The sequence below is a fragment of the Pleurodeles waltl genome, chromosome 10 (assembly GCF_031143425.1).
Source record: "Pleurodeles waltl isolate 20211129_DDA chromosome 10, aPleWal1.hap1.20221129, whole genome shotgun sequence".
Taxonomy (NCBI): domain Eukaryota; kingdom Metazoa; phylum Chordata; class Amphibia; order Caudata; family Salamandridae; genus Pleurodeles; species Pleurodeles waltl.
The window spans coordinates 34,315,450-34,335,821 of NC_090449.1; the positions used below are offsets into that span (position 1 = coordinate 34,315,450).

Consider the following 20,372-nt stretch of genomic DNA (forward strand, 5'->3'; position numbering starts at 1 on the left):
CACATTGTAAAGGTTTGTTTGAAATCAAAAGGGGTGTCTGCGGCGGGCGTTTGGCAGTGGAAACTTTAATTTGTTGGCAGATGTCACAGCAAAGGACATACTGTTTGGTCTCTTTGTAGAGGCCTGGCCACCAATAACGCGCTTGTAAAATTGAAATTGTAGCCGCCACACCAGCATGGGCAGATGCCACCCCCTCATGCGCTGCTTTAATCAGCCCTGGTCTTATGTCTTTGTTGGGAATGTCCCTCATGCCTACACTTGGTATTCCAACTTCAGCGTTCAGGCGATATCCCATTCAGTAGTAATATTTAGCCGGAAATGTTTTAGGATGGGGCGTACCATCAACCGTAGCTCTCATGGCAGCCCATATGTCTGCGTCTGGTTTTGTACTTGAACGTGTTACTGCAGCTACAGCGGCCACAGCCACTGCTGACTTTGCGGCTTCATCAGCCAATGTGTTTCCAGCAACGTGTATCCCAACGCGCTGGTGTCCAAGTGTATGTACAACATGGACATTTGGTAGCGTCTCCGTCAGATCTGCTACTTTCCCCCACAGAAGTCTGTGTTTAATGGTGTTGCCTTTAGAATCTCTGAACCCATTCTGGTGCCAGTAATGCAGATATTCATTAAAGGACTGGACACAATAATATGAATCACCAACAATCAGCGTAGGCTGTGCAGGATCCGTGTGTTCCAGTTCCATCACCAGAGCCTTTAGCTCTGCTAACTGTGCTGTGCAATCCCCTAGGATATGCGTAAATGTATGTAGGGGACAAAATTTATCACCCTCCATGTAGCCGCTTCCGACAGCGCAAGCAGCAGAATATTGGTGTTTTGTGCCAATTGCAGGTTGTGCTGAGCCATCGGTATACATGACTCTATGATATTGTTCAATAGGCAATGTGTTTGCTGGAATTGGGTATTCTATTTCATACTGCAAAAATTCTTGAGTTTGTAATTTTGGGTAAAAAATGTAGTCAACATCAGTGGCTGTCAAAGACGTAGACCATTGTTTCCAATGTGGATGTAATACTTTTACGTTTGGAACACTGGCTTTTGTAACAGCCTCTAGGGCTGGGATCGGAGAAACGACAATAATGCGTTTTCCTTGAGCAAGAGGTCGTGCTTTAATAACAGCCATCTGTACAGCAGTGAGTATTTTCTCAGTGGGAGAAAAGCGTTGTTCTGCCGCTGAATATAAGTGTGATTGTATGCAATCAGGACTGTCTCACCTTCAATAAATGTCAGATAGGTGAAACCGATGGCACCAGCTGTTACTCTGATGACCAAATGTGTTTTATTGTCCCTCGCTTGTGCTGCAAGCATGTCTGTTTGCAAATCTCGAAGAATGCGTGTATGTTCAACTGTCCAGAATTTACTTGAAAAATCAGGACTTATCAGATCAGATAAAGGTTTTATGCGTGTAGCATAATATGGAACGTAAGTTCTGCCAAAATGTAGGAAACCCAATAGAGACTGGAGTTTTTTTATCGTATTTTGTGGTTGTAACTGTGCACATTTCTCTAAGAATTGTGGTGCTAGGCTCTTTCCTTCACTTGATGGCTCATATCCCAAAACAGGACGCTGAGGAAGGCAATTTTTGTTTTCTTTTAAATTGAATTTGTAGCCAAATTCAGCAAATCCTACGACAATGCGGGCTACCCGTCTTAAAGGTTGCAGCAATTCATCATCCGTAAGATATCGTCTACACAGGACAATGCTTCAGGATCAATCTTGTGCAAAATTGCTGTCAAACGAGCTGTGAACAGTCCTGGACTGTTCTTATACCCCTGAGGTAAACAACAGAATTTTTTCTGGGACCCTAGTGCGCTGAAACTTGTTAAGTCTCTACTCTCAGCGCTATATTCTGGCAGAAATAAACATTGGAAATATCCAGTGTTGTTTTGTATTTTTTACGCACTATATTATTCATTAGTGCTGTGCTATGTGAGTTCTATATTTGCTACTTGGATAAAGGATTCTTCATTGGGGAGACACAGGGTTCAATTACGCCCTGGTACTCTAATTGTGTGAGTATTTCTCTCACAGGTGCTTTTGCTTCATGTTTTATTTGATACTGCGGTTGAGGTTGAGGTCCATTGAATGGAATTACATGGTAGGGGGGATTCTCTATCCCATCCTACGTGATTTCGGTATAATGCAGTTGCCTGTGCCAAAGGCATAGGATTCAGCGAGCTCCTCTGGAACAAGGGGAGAGAAGGAAGGCTTAATCACGTCTTCCCCATATAGACAGGTACGGACAAATTCAGGTGGCCAATCTTGTTCGGCCAACAAGACATCATATATGTTTACCACGTGATCCCAAAAGATTGCGTCTATTATGCGCTCAGTGTCTCCTTCTAGCTGTAATGTTACTTTATACACCCTATCAGGCGTGGAGACACGCCTCTCCGCAGTTTCTACTTGTAGAAAGTCATCAGTTGCTTTCACCTCCAGATGCTCTAGAAGACTCCAGCGAAATGTTGTGACCTCTGCTGCGCTGTCTAACAGTGCTAGTGCCCACTTCTTGTTCTTCAAGAGGACCCTCTTCTTGAGTGGCATGTCGTACTGTGACTGCTGCCACTTTTTTCTTTTTAAATTGGGGTTTTTGTTGGGAGGGTTTCTCTTCTTTTTTAACAGAAACCTCCGATTAGCGTGGTTATTCCTGTCTCGGTTTCACGTACTCTGTTCTTCGCTCTGATCGCCTTACCTCTATCATTTATTTTTTCCGATGAGTCCTGAAATGAACGAGATTGGCGTGTATCAGTAGATTGATATCTATCAGGCGTTTTTATATTATCTCTATTTCTGAGATTATATCTGTTCTGCGGGGTCTCCGTACGCGGAGATTCGCCACTCTCTTTTTTTAGAAGTTTGTTGTTTTTTATCCCAGCATTTCTTATTGCCCTCAGGTGCTTGTTTGGGAAAATCTTTATTCGATTTGCCCTGAAATTGTGGTTTAGTTGGTCTGGCCCCTAAACTGTCTCGACCAATGCTAGAATAGGTCTCTGCAATTATCTTAGGCAGCTTGCGTTCCTTATCCTGTTGCGTAACGTCACGGAGCCGCATGCGCACTGCAAGTGCGACCGCTTCCCCTTTAAGGTTACTTAAAATGATTGAGGATACTGCAGCAAAATTACCCATCAATTGCATCCCCAAATCTAAGGCCGGTGCATCCCCATATTCATCTTGAATGTGCTTCAACACCTCTGGTAAATTGGCAAGTGTCGGTGTACCGTGTGCGGTTGTATAGAGCGCGGCAAATACCGTGCCCCAAGTATAATAGTTATCCACTGTAGGGACCATCACAAAAGGCAAGCACATCGTTAATATGACTGGAACCCCCTGGGGCGTTAGGCCATTTGCTAATAAATGTACAGTCAAAGGTTGTCTCATATTTACTGCTATTTGTATCTGCTGTGGATTCGCCATCATAGACGTACTATATGTTCAGAGAAGGCACACCAAAATGGTTTTTTTTCCTTTTAAAGTTCAAGCTTGAACAACCTTCAGCTTCAGATAGGATAGCCTACGTAGCCGGGGTGGAAATCCTCAGTACCACGGACGTCTCCGTCTATCGTATTGAAGTGTCATTGTATATGATGAGACAGAGGTACTCCGGAGGACCTGAAAATTAGAGCCTGACCAAACGTTGGCGGAGCCCTGTCGCGTAGGCTCTCATTATTCTAATGAGGCTACTGGATTTTGAGCGGCAGATTCGCCCACGGTGTGGGAGACTAAGTCTAACCCACTACGGGTGACATCTGTCGCTCCATGCTGGGTTTTTCTCCAGCTAACTAGCAGTGCCTCATCTCTACCCAAGGATAGTGATGACTGGGCAGCCGAGCGCATGACATACTTGGCATCTCAGGGAAGTCGTGGTCACTCAGGTCTCATCCGGTTCTCTCATTTACAATTCAGTCTCATATATAAATGACAAACAGAAGCGATATATGTTTCAATAATGAGTTTAATAAAACGACTGCATCTTAGATAGCAAAGCGTGAGCTGCAATAACCAGGACGACACAACATGACAATATTAAAATTGTGACAAGAAGAGTGAAGCATAAAAACAACGCTATCATATTTTCACTAGAAGCGATGGACTAATCCCTACCTAGGTTATGATCGAGCACAGCATGTTAAGCTCTAAATCTGCCCTTCAGGTTCCCCTGGGAAGACATCAACCCCCATACCTGAGCAAAGGCCTGCGGTCTGCGTTACCATCTGTAGCAAAGCATTCAGCAATCAGCATACAGTCATGGTTCCCTGGTTAGAATCTCCCTCTAACGTGTAAGTGACAAGGAAGTGTTTTTATAACAACACAACTGATGTTCTGAGAAAATGTCCCTACGTAAGGATGTGTATTTTCTACGAATGTTGGAGACTAAACTTCTACCACGTTCACCGGCAATGTACTTTGCTGTAGCCTTGGAAGGAGCACAGAGTGATCAAGAATGTCTTGTTTGAGAACAGAGTGCTGGCCTAGGCAAAAACAGTTAGATAAACGGAAAATAAAACAAGACTGTAAAAATGGTTATTGTAACAATAATAAGACAAAGCTGAATAAAATATATCTAGGTTAAAGTGCACAGCGACCGAGTGTGTTAAAATAACGTGCATGGAGCTATAACTAAAATGTCTACACAACACTGTGTGGTCCTTAAAGGGAGCCGAGGCCAATATTGTTGCACTGTTCCCGCCGGTCAGCTCGGCTGGAACATTGTAATACGCACTGGGGGACGTCACCGCCATGGCAGTGGCGTCCTCCCCATGAGTTTGACAGTCCTGCAGTGGGACCACCAAACTCACAATGAGGCCCTAAGTAATGACAACACAACTGAAAAAAATTAGAAAGCTGCCCTAAAATGCATTAAATAACAAAGGGAAAACCTTTTTTCTACACATAGAAACAAATTCAATGGGACAAATTAATGAAAGCTGACAAAGTTGAAACCTCAATTAAATAAATTGACTAAATCTGGAACACATCTTTGCTTAAATTGTGTAAACTACCACAGTATAAGTAAAGGATGCGAAATGAAGTACAGGAGCCTTCATTTCGCAGACACCCGCGGGGAAACAAAATTCATATATTGCCTGCAAACAGAATCTACAATATAAAACATCCATGCTGATTAATAAAAAAACAACATATCTCACAATTCAACTTTGGTAAAATCATCAAACTCAAAAATCAGGAAATATATAAGATTCTAAAGAAACTAATACTGAAAGCAACACGTTCTACACCCTCAGTACAAAAGCCTTTCTGCTCTCCTGGTGTGTTGAAATGGGTATTACCCACCACAAGGAGTCCTGGGAGAAGGAGGAGGGGTTGAAATCCCACTTAGAAACCAGGGAATAGTTAGAAGAAAATTAAGAGGAGTGCCTTGAGCTTGGCTCGTGCTCAACTTCCACTGGCACAAAGGTCTTTCTGCCACCCCACCCCCTGGGGGTGGATAGGGGATGTTTACCACTAATACACTCTTCTGGGAGAGAAGAGGGATCGGAAAGTCAACTAGACCACCAGGGATTATTTTTATTTACTGTTTGGTGGGAAGCGGCTCCATTCAACAACCGGCTAAAACTGTCTTTCTGCCTCCCAGGGACAGACAGGGGCCATTTACCCTAAATCTACCCCCAAGGGGGAGAGAAAACCCACTAGACCACTTAAGAAAATATATGTTCACTTTTTGATGAGAGAGCACCCCTCCCGGGGGCAGGAGCCTGTGCTACCACACCACCAGGAATGATTTTATCTGCCACCCCTGGGGCGAATAGGAAGCGTTAACCTGTCATCAGTCCACTAGGCAATAGAGAGAAACTCCCCCCCACCTCATCTCCCTTCAAAGGCATGGGCCTGTGCTCCCTTCCACCAACAGGCATAAGTCTTTCTGCCTCCCACAGGTGCTGGGTAAGGGGTGTTTCCACCAAATCTGTCCGAGAGGATGGGGGTTAGAAAGCCAACTAGACCACTATGCCCTCCCCAGAACAAGTCCAACAATCTTTATGCCCCTCACCAGCGACACACTGAGGGATTTACCCCATTTGGCCCCCAGTGGAGACGAAAAAAACAACTAGAAGTCATGGAAAAATGGTCAGAAAAAAATGTAGGGGTGAGGGTGGAGGTAGCCAGTCCAGGTGCAGAGCTGTGCCATCATCCCAGAATGGGCTCAAAAGCCTTACTGCTCCTATGGGAGCAGATGGAGGGGCATCACCCCTATTTTGCCCACTGGGATTGGGAGCAGGAAGCCCACTAGACACTAGGTAATCAATGGTAAGAAACAAAAAAGTTGTGGTGGGATGGCCTGCACTAGCATCTGGCTCAGCTGCACCCCACAGTGGGACAAACAGAATTTCTGTCTAGGAACAGATTCAGAGGTTTGCCACAAATCTCCCCTCAGGAGAGAAGAAAGTCCACTAGACACTAAGGATATATAATTTATCAAAATATGAGGTGTGCGCAGGCCACCCAGGTCAGTTCTTGACCGTTTTTGTGCCCTCTTAAGGCCTACACCATCCCCATGGCAAGTGTGAGGAAATTTGAATTATTTTAGGAGCAGTTTTGAAATATGGGCTGGCAGAGTGAGGAGTAAATCCAAATTTTCTCTTGCTTGCCAAGCTGAATGGCTGCAGAGAAGGGTGGTATCATTTTTATCAAGGGATGTGTGGGAAAGCTGGGTGGTAGAAATGGAACATTTCCCTACATATTTCGGAGCTTTCCCTCACAGAAATGTAAGGAAAGTGTGTTATTTTGGCTAAAGTTTTGGATTTGCAGGCCACTATGTGTAAGAAAATGTAGTGGGATCCATGTAAGATACACCACCCTAGATTCCTCTGAGTGCCTAGTTTTGAGAAATGTTTGGGTTTGGTAGGTTTCTTTGGATGGCGGCTGAGTATGGGTCTAAATTCTACAGCTACCCACTTTGCAAAAATGTGTCATTTTTCATGCCAGAAATTTGATGTCTCCAGGGCACAAGTCCTAAAACAAAAACAAAAAAAAGAAGAAGTAGGGCGGACTCACCAAGTTAGGCATATGCAAGTGACACCACGGCATGTGATATCGGATGTAGAATCACAGAGAGTGGCATTACAACCCATGACCTCAGGAAGTGAAATCACAAGAAGTGACATATGTTTAGCAGGTCTATCATGAGTACATTTGATCGCATTACAATATTTAACAAATTAAATTGTGCATCAGGGTTGTGCCCAAAAATGTGACGCAACACCGACACAAAATCTGGGCCCCAAATTTTATATTTATTTTTTAAACTCTGCCAAAAATGAATTGGCAACAATAAGAAACACGGCAGTAAATCTCTTCTTCTTGTATGCAAAGTTTGCACTGGAAAATATCTTATGGGGTTAAGGCACCTTCTGCAGAGATCTTAGTGTGCTCAGTAAATCTCAGGGAATAATGAAAATGGTAAAATAACTCTTGAGGTTAACATATTTGCTTGAGAGATCTGTGTTTTATGTAGTCCAAGTTTTGACTCAGAGTAGCAAAGCACATTATGTAACACAAAGATAACCGATTTGTATTTTATGTAAATGGGTAAGTAGTTTACTGCTTTTAACACAAAGATCCTTTTGTCACTTGCATTTCATAAATTGTCACAGTGAGCTATGAAGGGCATGTGACTCCTACACCTTGTAAGCCTCATTGTCTCATGTAACACATCCTGTACATTGATTGACAAACATATGATTCATGGTCAATGTATAATATGTATGTGTGATGTAAAATGTTTTGACACCCTACACTGGGATGAGAAGCGCTACAGCTCTATAAAAGAAATAAACCAAATAGTGGTATTTAAATTGTTATTTATGTAAATACTGGTACAGACCAACACACCTGACATTCTTACAGTGCATGCACATCTCCTATAAACAGGGACTGAACAAAGTGAAAAGCATGACTTTCTTAAGTACCGGGGAAAGATGAGAAGTGTGTCTTTATTTCCCCTCCTTTGTATTTAGGTGTGAGGCCCCTGGTAGCTCCCAGCCAGGATACTCCAACAAAAAGGGGCTGATGTCCCCTTAGGTTCGGCCTTTGTTATGGGCCCAGATGGAATCTGATAAGCCCCTGGCCGCATGTACGTGCTGCTCACAACAAAAGCAGACAACGTGAAGGCGCTGCTAAATGTGTCCTGGTGTCTAAAAATGACACTGGGACAAGTTTAGCAAGTTTCTGTGGGGCCCAAACTGGTGGCAGGGTAGACCGCAATGACCCTGTGAAACTAATGGGTAGACGTTGTCTACACACCTGTACCTGTACCCTCGACTCGTGTCCTGGATGTCTCCATGTTCTGTTTTGGGGATTATGCTATTGCAGTGGCTGGGGAAGCAGCACAAGAGGGGTATCGATTTTAGAAGAAGAAGTGTGAAACACTGGGTGGTAGGAATTTTGTGGATTCCAGAACTTTCCCCCACAATTATGTTTGGAAAAAGTGTGATTTTAGCCATGGTGTATGTGTTACAGGGCATTGGTGGTAAGAATAGACAGTGGGATCCACACAAGTCACACCACCCAGGACTCCTCTGGGAGTCTAATTTTCTGAAATGTCTGGGTTTGCTAGGTTTCCCTGGGAGCTGCTGAGGATGTCCTCACATTTCACAGCTAACCACATTGCCATAAAGGGTTGTTTTTATGCCAAAAATTTGATGTCTCCATGTTTCGTTTTCCTGCCTTTGATGTCACGGTCAATGGGACAAGCCCCTCAAGTGGGGGGTACTGTTTTTTATTGGTAGAAATACTGGTACATTTGTTATTACTAACTGTATTCCTCTCTATTATCTTCAATAATATGGTAGATATGGGTAACCCCAAATTCAGAGGTGTACAAATACCAAATTTTCTTAAACTCGGTTACTTCTACACTCTTAGAAAAATACCTAGGGTCCTTTCATATGAATTTTTCACTCGTTAGATTTTACCATTTGATTGCTGCATTGCTGGTACACAATGAAAAATCATGACAAGCTGCATCTCATTTGTTGGCTACGAGTCTCGCAATTCTTTGGACAACCAACAAAAACTTTATATCCTAACAATAATAAGAGTCTGATGGACATAACAGTATGTAACTTTGGTAAACTGGTTAAAAATTACAGATGAAAACACTGTCACCGACAGCTACTTTTTTCCTGGTTTTTTTTTCAATGATTAGTTTATTTTAGTAAACCATGAATAGTTCACACAAATGGCTCTGTCCTGAATTCTGAACTTTATCTGGTTTACAGAAATGCATATATATCTAGGTTTACCCGTTGGTTTCATATCTGGCTAAAACCACATACCACATAAAATAGGACACATGGACTACCAGTTAGAAAAATGCAAAACTGTGGTAGAAAAATTGGTTTTCTCCAACAACTCCGACAACTCTGCATGTTCCTGAAAGCAGGATAGATGATGGGCTTAGCACAGCAAAGCTTTTTTGATGTCATTTGAGGAAAAAAACTATACACTTTCTTGCACATCATTCCCCCCCCCCCCCCCCCAACCCCATTTTTCCAACAAAAAAACAAATTTGCGGTTTGTTTTGGCAATTTTCTGGGTTCCCTCCAAGGGAATCCACAAACTCTAGGTTCCTTTATAATGCATGAAAATGTGTAGGAAAGAAATATGAGAATCTGGCTTGGATACATTTCATGGGAAAGAAAAGTCATGCAGGCTTAAATGTGAAGTGCCCAAAACATTAAAAAGAAAATAATAACGGACTCAAGGCTGATGCTGGAAAAACCTCAGCATGTAAGGGGTAGCATTAGCTTTGAATGCTGAATGGAGCTGCCAGCGACAGGGGCAACTGCAACTAGATCCTGAGCTATTCTTGGGGTTTTGGGAGTCTTTCCAGACAAGGTCTGAAGTGGAAGCATTGAACCATATCCCTACTGCAGGTCCAGGGCTCCAAGTAAAAGGGAATAGCCCATTCATCTGAGGCAGATCTAGTCAGCTTCTTAAGTATGCCACGCTTTGAGCATAGGTCACTTGTGCTAACTGTGTAACGGAGGTTACTGTCTGGCTCTGTCCTATGTGCAATGAGTTAGCACCACTAAGTGTTCCACTCCTCAACAGTGCAACTATCAGGAAAGCAAGCTATGCTTAAAACATCCATCCAGCAAGGATTTTAATATACAGAAGGCCTAAGACACACAAAAAATCCATTACCTTAACTACAGCAGAATTGAGAAGTGCAAACACCCGAAATAAAACAGTTTGTCCAAATCTCCTTTTTTTTAAATGAAAAAAAAACAGAAAATGAAAAGCAGAGTGACCAGAGCACAATAGATTGAGGCAATCCTACATTGTAGGTCTCTGTACCAACTAGCCATCTTACTCTCTTTGCTTCTCCGTGCACACAGCGGTTTGTCATTGGATGAATGGCATGCTGATGCTTACTGATAGCACAACATCCCTTTTTAATGAAGCTTTTGCCCTCATAAGCCCATTTCTTGCACTTTTTCATTTTAACTTGGATAGTTCAAAGGGTGTTTTTAGCCTAGTTCATTAAAGAGATGTTTTTTTAAATTCTAATTGGAGATATATGTAAAAGAAAGAGAAAATAGTTTTTATATATATATATATATATAAATAAATAAATATATATATTCTTGGACAGAGGTTTTTCCGTTAATAAAATATGTTCCGGGATCCTGTACAGCCGGAAACATTACATATTTGTGAATACTAATTAAATTGTGCTATATAGAAATAGGAAACTTTCAGAAATTCAGCAGCTATAGTAGGCAGTGTTACTTAGCCCCAGCGATACAGCACTCTACACAATGTTCCGCTCGGATGGGGGAGCTAAACCCTGGTCAAGGGGGTAGCGAAACATACTATGCAGGAGACGGCCTTTGTAGGCTACCTGTTGATTTTCAGGGCACTGAGGATTTCCAACTTAAACCATGGGAATTGCTGTATGGTGATATAAACCAAATAATAAGTCCTCTTTTTTAAATGTTATCCCTTCACTGTTTTTAGAGGTTTGCTGCTATTATACAGTGATACACCAAGTAGGCATATATCATCTACAGCCACTGAGCAGCCATTAAGCATTCCAACAAAAGGCCCGCGTGCGGATAAAGCTCCGATGTCATGACATCCCACTTTTTTGAGTAACACATGAGAAAAGGATTCCTATGTAAAAATGGGCAAATTTCAAAGCATTTTCGCCTGCCTCCTTTTAACTACTTAGCAATCTCCATCAAGATTGGCAAACACTAGGAATAGGCCAAATCTGTTTTGGGGAGGCTTGGTGCAGGATTGAGAGATAGGTGGTGTTAAAAACTGCCAGATTAACAACGACTACATTGTACCATAGCACAATGGCTTTTGTTTCATATCACTTCAGAGATATAATAAAGCATGGGCCAAGACCCAATAATGGCAGTATAGAAAGTGATGTGGCTCTCAACTGGACAACCTGATTTCCAGACGTTAATCATACACTTTGAGATATTTAACTTTGTCATCTCTAGCCCTGACTGCATGAAGTGTGCTGAGCAGTGCTGCAGAATATCCAAGAATAACAGACAGTAACAGTGGGGAAAACATGTATCACACCATCAGCGGCATTTTATATTCATGTCTCTTGCCACAGTCATGGCTGGGGATAATTATTAGTGCTGACCCAGTGTGCCAGTACTAAGCCACTTAAGGGAGCCATGAAACAAAGTGAAATAAAAAATGTAAACATGTATATATGACTTCAAGAACCTGATGTGGTACATTCGGTCGGCTTCCTTCATTCGAGCTCTCAGTAGATCACTGACTGCCATGATAGCTACAGGAAAGACCAAGAGTGATGACAAGTATCCTGTAACATATAGCACTTGGATAGTACACAAGGACCCATAGATTGCCTAAAATGTTTGGACACTCTTTTTACTTCTAATTGTTCCATTGAGGTGGACAGAGACATCTTTAGGGGCTGGCAAGCAATGCATTAACTGCTCTAGCTTCAGATGGTCACATACGTCTGCGCTGCCTCTGATAATGACTAAACAATGAGATGCGCTGTTGACACCATGGCACTCGTCCCTAGTAGAAGAGTGGCAGTAAGGGTGTCTTAGACCTTAGTCCAAGCCAGGAAAATGTTTCTCCTTGCTTCCTGCTGGACAGTTAAAGACAGCCAACATTGTGTTGCAGTAGTCTTCTCAGTTCCCTGGGTCACTGCACCTGCTGTAAAGACTACTGTCTCCCTGGTCCAGAGCAGGACGTTTTCCACAACCAACACATATCTCAGCACCTAGGGTGCACGTATGGCTTTTTTTTCCATTCACAACAAATTTCTGTGGTCTAAAATTTCCTTAACTATGTCTTACAAGGTCATTGTGACTGGAAAGCAAATTGAAAACATAAGGCTCAATCTGGCAACTACAGTGACATGCAAAGCTAGTTCTCCTTCTCAAAACCAGCTGCCTCTGTGAAGGGTGTAGGAAAGAGGTACACTTTCATGCACCAGGTAATCAGCTCAAAACCACAAACAACAGTCCCGTGATGCCCTTCAAAAGGTCACAGTCCTGGAACTGAAGATGAACAGACATAGACAACTGGAATTTGTCTATGCACAAGACCACTGCTGAGACGCACACACGCATGGACACCAGGCATCATAAAATCAACCTATGATACTTGAGATTCACAGGGATCAGCTCCTTTAACATTAGGCAAAATTAGGCACAGCCCCATGCCATCTCTCCCTAAAGGACACTTTCCACTCACCACTGTCAGATTGTTGTTCATGGGTTGAAAGGTACAACACAGCAGCTCAGAGCCATCTGGATCGGGGATCTCCCGGATGCACTTGCCATCCTCGGTGGCCCAGATCCGCATGGTGGCATCAAGCGAAGTGGAGACGATCACATCGTTGGACAGCGACCAGGCAAAGTCTGTAACCCCGCGAGCGTGGCCACGAAGCACCCGCACCACAGCCGGTGGTGTGGGCACCAGCTGGCAGACTGAGATGGTGCCATCCAGTGAGCAGCAGGCCAGCAGGTGCTTGTCATCGTTTGCAAACTGCACCTTAGGTACTGGTAAGGAAAGAGCAGTGTTTTTAAACTTTCTGAAAAAGTACAAGCGTCAGACAAAGCATTCAAAGCAAAAATGGAGCTAAGCTAAAGAGCATCACTGGGAGCAGTAAGTCGTGTATCGGAACGTGGGTTAGGATCTGGGTTATTCTAATTGCACAACATTTACCCTCGATAAACCAGAATATCTATGCCAAGTCATTGTCCTTCTAGATGTGTAAAGGAGGTTACCCTCTGGCTGTCTACACCACCGCCTCTCCCGCAGAACAAACTGTATCCACCCTGCCCACTGATGCACTTCCACCCTATGCTAGGGGTTAGCAGGGCACTTAAGACCCCATTCTCCTTTGACCTAACTACAAGGAAAGCTGACAAGGAGAGATTAGTGTCTTCAGGGGGGTTTGTGTTTTTTGACTGAAAATCACTGGAAACTGTGCTGAGACAACAAGTTCATTTCACACGACTCCCTAAGGAACCTAGAGTATGGAAATAAACTCAAATCACAGACCACCTTAAAATGATGACAGGTTTAAGAATCAGCGATTTTGTTGACTGAAAAATAAGTAATTATGTTCAACATTTGTGAACTAGAATGAGGTGTTTATGAAAACACAGCCCCTTCGTGGGGCCAGAAGTACTGTGGTCTACACACAATGACTGCAGAAATAAGTCAGTCTCTTGTTAATGGCTAAGGGTGCTACTATATTACCTGTGACAGCAACTAAACAAGTCACAAGACTTGCCAAATCCACTGACCGGAATGTAGGGAGGGGGAAAGTTGGGCAAGTTGAAATGTGTTAGATTGGACCTTGCAAACTTCAAAGAGCAGCATACAGAGGAGTGCCAGCTGCACACACTGTGAAAATAGTGAATTCCAGTTGTGGCATGCTACTGTAAGTCATTTCGGACTTACACCACACTCACTTCAACATGGCCATTTCTGCTCCCAAGACTTTACAGACTGCCACATCAATGAGGTCATCCATGTTCCCAAACACCGACCTGCCTCATCCACATGCTGATCAAAGATGTGGTACATCCCGGCAAAAGCGTAGTTCTCACTAAGTGTTGTGTCGCCAGCCATGGCCCGGCTGGCTTCTGCCACGGAGGTGGGCACCACACTGCCTGATGGCCTGCCACATGGGAGAGAAAGACAAGAGGGCAGGGTGAGAAAGAAAGGAATCACCAAAAGGGGGAAGTAAGCAATATGGAACTTTATTCACACACTGATTGAACAGACAGGCAAACCAGAGGGGACACATGGTGAAAACACCCTGGAGAGACATAGTAATTGATTCAGACAAGTAAAAACCATCAGAGGTGGGTATAGTCATGGATCCAGATAGTTCAAACTCATTAAGGAAAAATAACCCACCGAAATGGAAGAATGAGTTTCACAAAAAACTAGCAAAAACACACAACATTCAAACAGCTCGTACACAATCCGGACACAGACACTACACAAGTAAGCCAAAGAAATCACACAAAATCCAGACGCAGTTGTATCAGACGAAGAGATGTACTTAACGAGCATCCTAAACCCAGGTTTGTCACCAATGGAAGTACCTAGGAGAGGTGCCTCCGGCCCCTTTGTTTTCAAGTCATTCCTGATCACAGGATCTCAGAATCTTCACCCAGAATCCCAGGATAGAACATGAACTACATTCCACAAGCTGATTGCTAGTGCTTTGCAGAGAGGGTCTCTCGCAGCACATGGCTGAGGCAGTTAGCATGACAAAAGGAGAAAGGAAGGCAGGCAGTTCATCAGATCACGATTCTGTGAGTGAATGAGACACTGTAAACATACATCAAACAAAAAAACATTTTATAGGATATGTCAACGCCTTCTAGGCCTTAAGCATGATTCTCTTCACCTAGATCTCTGGTCAAGAGTGAACCACCTCACCTCTCATCGTAGACAGCTCGGTTCATCTGGGCTTGCAGCTGGTATGAACCCCGGCTGACAGAGCGACGATGCCCCCGGGCACCCTGAGATCGGGGATCCTCCTCAAAGTCCTAAAGTGCCAATAAGAAAGACGTCAGTCTGAAGCAGGAACACATGAGAGAGCTAGGTTTTCCATAGTGTTTTCAGGAGATGCGTTTTTGTTCTGTGAACTTAACAGAAAGCTGACCCTTAATCGTCACAGATGTTATGAAGGAACCAGTCATCCAAACCGTAGATCTGCCTGCTCTATTCTGAGTTAGGCAGATGGTAAGTTTTCTGACAGCTGGGGCCCCACTGGTTCTCCTTTCGCAAAATTTATTCTGACGGCCCCAGCGAGAAGAGGCAGTCAGAGTAAGGACATCAGCCCGCCTGGACTCTTTAGAGCCGACGGTCTGATATATTTTTATTTCTGCCCATCACTGCCAGGAAAAATTAAAAACCTGGCGATCACTGAGAGAGAGAAACAAATAATGATCCCCACATTCTAGAAGACACATCTCACGGTGTGAAGGTCATTAGTGTTTACTTTTCTGAAACAAGCTTTTGCTTTGGGAAGTTCACTAAACGACCATCTAACAGATAGCAGCTGACCACCAAACTTGTCGTGACTTCAGAGGATGGACAACCAGCAATCCAAGGAATAAAGATTTAGGGGGTTATTACAACTTTGGAGGTGGTGTTAATCTGTCCCAAAAGTGACGGTAAAGTGATGGATATACCACCAGCCGTATTACGAGTCCATTATATCCTATGGAACTCGTAATACGGCTGGTGGTATATCCGTCACTTTACCGTCACTTTTGGAACGGATTAACACCTCCTCCAAAGTTGTAATAACCCCCTTAGTGTGCACAGAAATTAAACAATTTTAATAATTTTAAAACCACTGACAGCAAACATCATTTCTTTCACACCCTAGCGTTGGACATTGAGTCAACCTTCCCAAAATGATTGGCTCCTCCTTGCATTTACCATTAAGAGACTAGTGTTACTTTATGCTCTATGATCTTATGCTTTATGCTCTATGATCACTAAAATAGCAAATCTCCAACATGCACATCATTGGGTCAGTCTCCCAACCTAGGGCTGCCAACAGGCGCCCTTCATGGCTTTGTGCCTGTGCCAATGGACATACACAACCCAAGTTTGGAGTACACTGATATCTTCAAAAGTACCTGAGAGCACGAAAGTGAGACTACCAAGAGGTGACAGGTGGGGAAATCATGATGGGTGAGGAGACTGTTGTGGTAACGTCGCAGTCTGCCAAGATGGTGTGTGTCAGAAGTGGTCAAGCCAGCCTGCCGGTTTTCTTCAGTTGTAAACGATACTGGTGCCATGGAAAGCTTAGAGCTGAATGCCACTGCGGCCTGACACACTGCTGGTTTAGGAATATCCCATGCAAGGCATACAGGCTTCTCCCCCTGCCCTGAGTGCCCATCTAAATGACTAACTTGTATTCTGACTTTTAGTTTGACTTGTATCCTGACTTTTAATTTGGCTCTGACATCATTGCCAGTCTAAGCGTGTGTGCAGAAGCCTAGGTCTGTCCCTTACAATGTGATGTCCTAGACCTCTCCCATGACTCACAGAGGTGGCACCAAGCATGCCCTTAATATGCCACTATTGTCCTTATCCTGGGTATATAACATAAAGCCATAGTGAAAGCATACTGTATTTTTAGATTAGTCTGTATTCTGTGTGTCAGGATTGGAGTGAGGCCTACAGGTCAAATTAAGTAAAGTTCTGATATTATGTGTATGACGAGAACCTCATTCTGTACCAGTGTGTATGTTGAATGCATGTGTAGTGCGTGAAAGATGTTGTGATAAGCTGTGTGTGAGGAAGGCCACTTGATCTATTTTGGATGTCCCTGCCATAACACAACATGGAGGCGGAAGACTGTGCTCTCAGACATTGGAAGTGTATTGGATACATTTAGGTAGCTAGAGAGAGGAGAACCAGACACTGATGTGAGGAGAATGGAGACAGTGCTGTCTTTGGAAATTTTAAGAGGCCTCGTATGCAAGGAGCCTTAGACCTCTTAAACTGCAGTTTCTTTCACAAGAGGTGGAGAAGTTTCTGGGTGAGGCCTGTCTCTTTTGTCTATTTGTGATTCCTCTTCAGTTGGGCGGATTCCAGGCACATGCAGAAACCTCACACCTCACTGTGCCATTGTGGTGGGTGCTCTGGGTTGCAGACTGCATCAGGGCTACCTGCTGTGAGAGGCATCACTCTACACAAAGGTTGCGCCTAGACAGCAGCTTGAGGAGGACACTGGAAAGAAGGACCCATCCAAAACAGTTCTGCAGCTTGACGAATTAGAGCCACATCCCTGGTCTATAAGTTTTCGATAAACATGGACCCAACCCACCACACTGTGTTCCAGTTCCAAGTCCTTTATGTTCAGGGAAGGAAGTGCTCCACATAATACTAAAAAGACTGCTGTGCAATGAGGGCCAGTGTCTACTTGACAGACAATCTCCCTGAGATGAGGGGGCATCACCTAAATCATGCACTCTCTACTGCAGGAGCTGTGCATATGCTTGAGGCATTTAGATACCTGTGTGCCTCCGCACAAAGAGAAAAAAGCCTACCTGGCCATGCTGGAACCAAGACTGTCCAGGAGGAGAGAGGCCCAAATTTTCCCTTGCCCCCAAGACAGTTGCAGTGCGCAAGCTAGGAGGGACATGTGTCAAAGCAAACACTGTGGTCTCTCACCTAAGTTCTTAGCAGGAACAGTAACTGCTGTAACCATCACAGACCCCAGTGGGGCCGCAACTCCTCTGATCACTGTAGGCCCAGATGGGGCTGCACCTGTTGGGATCATCTTGGGCCTTTGACCATGAAAGAGGTCAGACAGCACCTGCACTAGAATTCCCAGAGGAGAAGAAACGAGCAACACAAGGGCCACTCAGTAGAGATTAATAAAGGAATCTGATAAAGGAATCAGATTGGATGTACCGCCCTGAAGAAGAATCGCATCCCAGGGTCACTAACCTTGCATGTTACATTTAAATGAGTAGTATTATTACTTTCTTTTTCTGAAAAGACAAGCTCCTGGCTGGACACTGGAGTTATTGTGTCTCTTGGTTAATTATGGAGTGCTGAGATAGAGAAACGCAAACTACCTAATTGATAAGCCTGTGACTGCTCTCCTTCTGCACCTGATAGTGAAGTGAGGAACGTGGGTGTACTTGCGCCATCATAGGCCTAGTTCCAAGACATCAGTAGGAAACAACTTCAACCCTCATAATTGAGGTCCAGATGTCTCTGCCCTTCTTGTGAGCCCCTTTATGGGTGATAGGAACTAGGCAGAACTGCTGTAGACATGAGAACCAGGCATAGTAAATTAGCAATCCTCAAGAGTTTGCAGATGGGCCTTCACATTGTTTGGGAGGCCAAAACGTTGCCCTCTACATTGGGGAGCAATGCATGCTGCATAGGATTAAGAAACTTGGTATTGGGACTCGAAAAATCATAAAAATGCCAGACCTGCAGGTCTAGTGACTTACATAACCCACTCAACCTAAATGTAATGCTCTTGACCCATAGTGCATTTTCCATCTTGGAAGAAAGAGCAGGCACAGATTAATATGCTTCATTTAATTTTGGGGACTGTGGTTTGTAAAGGTGATTTTGTTGACTGTCAGGCCCAATTTCGGCACTATAAGTTTAAAGTTTCATTTTTACATACAGACGGTAGGAATGAAAGTTGAATTTGGGGTTCCTAAGGCTGTACCGTGAACACATTCCACTATAATATACAAGCTCAGAGCAGGTCCATGCACCCGTTCTAGCTAAAATTGCGCTGTCTGCAGCACATGGTAGGGAACAGGGCAGCAGTTTCCTATTCATGTTTCTGGGCTGCATTGACTTGCATTTCAAACAGTAACTCATTTTCTGAGTTGAATTATGTGCTGGACGCAGCACAGCATCAGAAAATACAGACCATAAACCCTTCAGGACCGCAGCCAGGTTGTCGAAGATGTTTATGATGTGGTCCTAGGAGTGTTGGGTAGAGTACTTTATGGGAGGTCATGGATTCTGAGGGCACTCTTATGCACAGTAATCTTTGAAGCCACCATCCTGAGATCTGAGCTTTCAGAAAGCAAAGCTCTTTCCCGCTCTCCGTGAAAGAGGGTGATGTCATGGGGGTGTCTTCCTGCCTGGTCAGAGACCCTGCTCATAGCTCAGCTGTGAATCTGCTCCCATCTGCACAACGAGAAAGAAATAGTGAGCTGAAGCCATATGAGGTCTGACATGCTACCGAAGGGGAGCGGAAGTAGCTTCAGAGAGACCAAAGGACCTAGGGGATCTCGCGGGGTGGTCAAAAGGCCATATTAATTGGAGTGCCAAGGTCAGAGAGGCTGCACAATTCCTGCTTTGACACTAGGCAGAGCTGAAACAGTAAAATTAAGCAAAAACATTGTGGTTTTCAGCTTCTACTAGGAAGCAAATATTCCAGTCCTTTGTGTTTTACTGGTTCGAATTGGTTTTAACTGAAAGCGGAAATCCGAACTCTTAAAATCAAATTTTCTTTGCCAGTCATCAAGTGAAGTCTATTCTATTCACAATCTAATTTGGTCGCCTTTTTTCCGGTTGAGTAAGTCTTGCCTGCATTCTTTAGATCTGTACAGTGAGGAGGCTAATGTACATGGACATTGACTAACCAAGTGTAAAAAAGGGTGATTGCTCCAGTTAGATATGTTATTAGGAGTCCAGAAATTGAACACATCTGGAGGTCTTAGGAGTCCAGAAATTGAACACATCTGGAGGTCTTAGGAGTCCAGAAATTGAACACATCTGGAGGTCTTTGGAGTCCAGAAAAAAAAAAAAAAATGACTCTGGCCAAGTACAGTTAATAATTACAGGCATTACAATCATGACACCCAGGCAGGGATGTTTTCATGCATGGTTAACCTGCTGTAGGCAGAAACCCCCATGTAAACAGGCACAGGACAAGCAGCTTAAAAAAGTGCAGATATCTCTGGTAACTGCCCTTTAAATTTTGTGAAAAGTTGCATTTAGGATTTTCTTCCTCGCCCATAAATTGCCAGTGTGGTACAGAGGTCTGTGAATCCCAACACAAACATGATTCTCATCACCAGTCCAAAAATATAAATAGATCACAGTACTCCCATGTAATCCATCATCACCGATGAAACAGGCTGACTTGTTAGGCTACACAACACAGACACAGCAATCTTCAAAAAGAAGACCTGGAATTGCTGGTAGACCACCTACAAGCAAATACTGTGGTTTCAAGTTCAAAGATTTTTCTACTGTATCTTTTTTCAAAGAATAAGGTGCTATCCAGTGTCCACTCGAATCAGCTGCACCCCTTTTGCTGCACATACCCAAGTCGGAATTTTTGCATCTCT

General features: G+C 43.7%; 1 protein-coding gene across 2 annotated transcripts in view; it reads right to left on the reverse strand.

Annotated features, from left to right (window-relative positions):
• Positions 1-20,372, reverse strand: part of WDR13 (WD repeat domain 13) — a 71,471-nt gene that overhangs the window by 39,632 nt on the left and 11,467 nt on the right. For both annotated transcript variants that reach the window (XM_069209571.1, XM_069209570.1), the window contains exons 4-6: positions 14,953-15,062; positions 14,049-14,179; positions 12,742-13,049 (exon numbers count right to left, since the gene is read on the reverse strand). In XM_069209571.1, the coding sequence (XP_069065672.1) occupies positions 12,742-13,049; positions 14,049-14,179; positions 14,953-15,062 (549 nt within the window). The remainder of the gene's footprint in view (positions 1-12,741; positions 13,050-14,048; positions 14,180-14,952; positions 15,063-20,372) is intronic.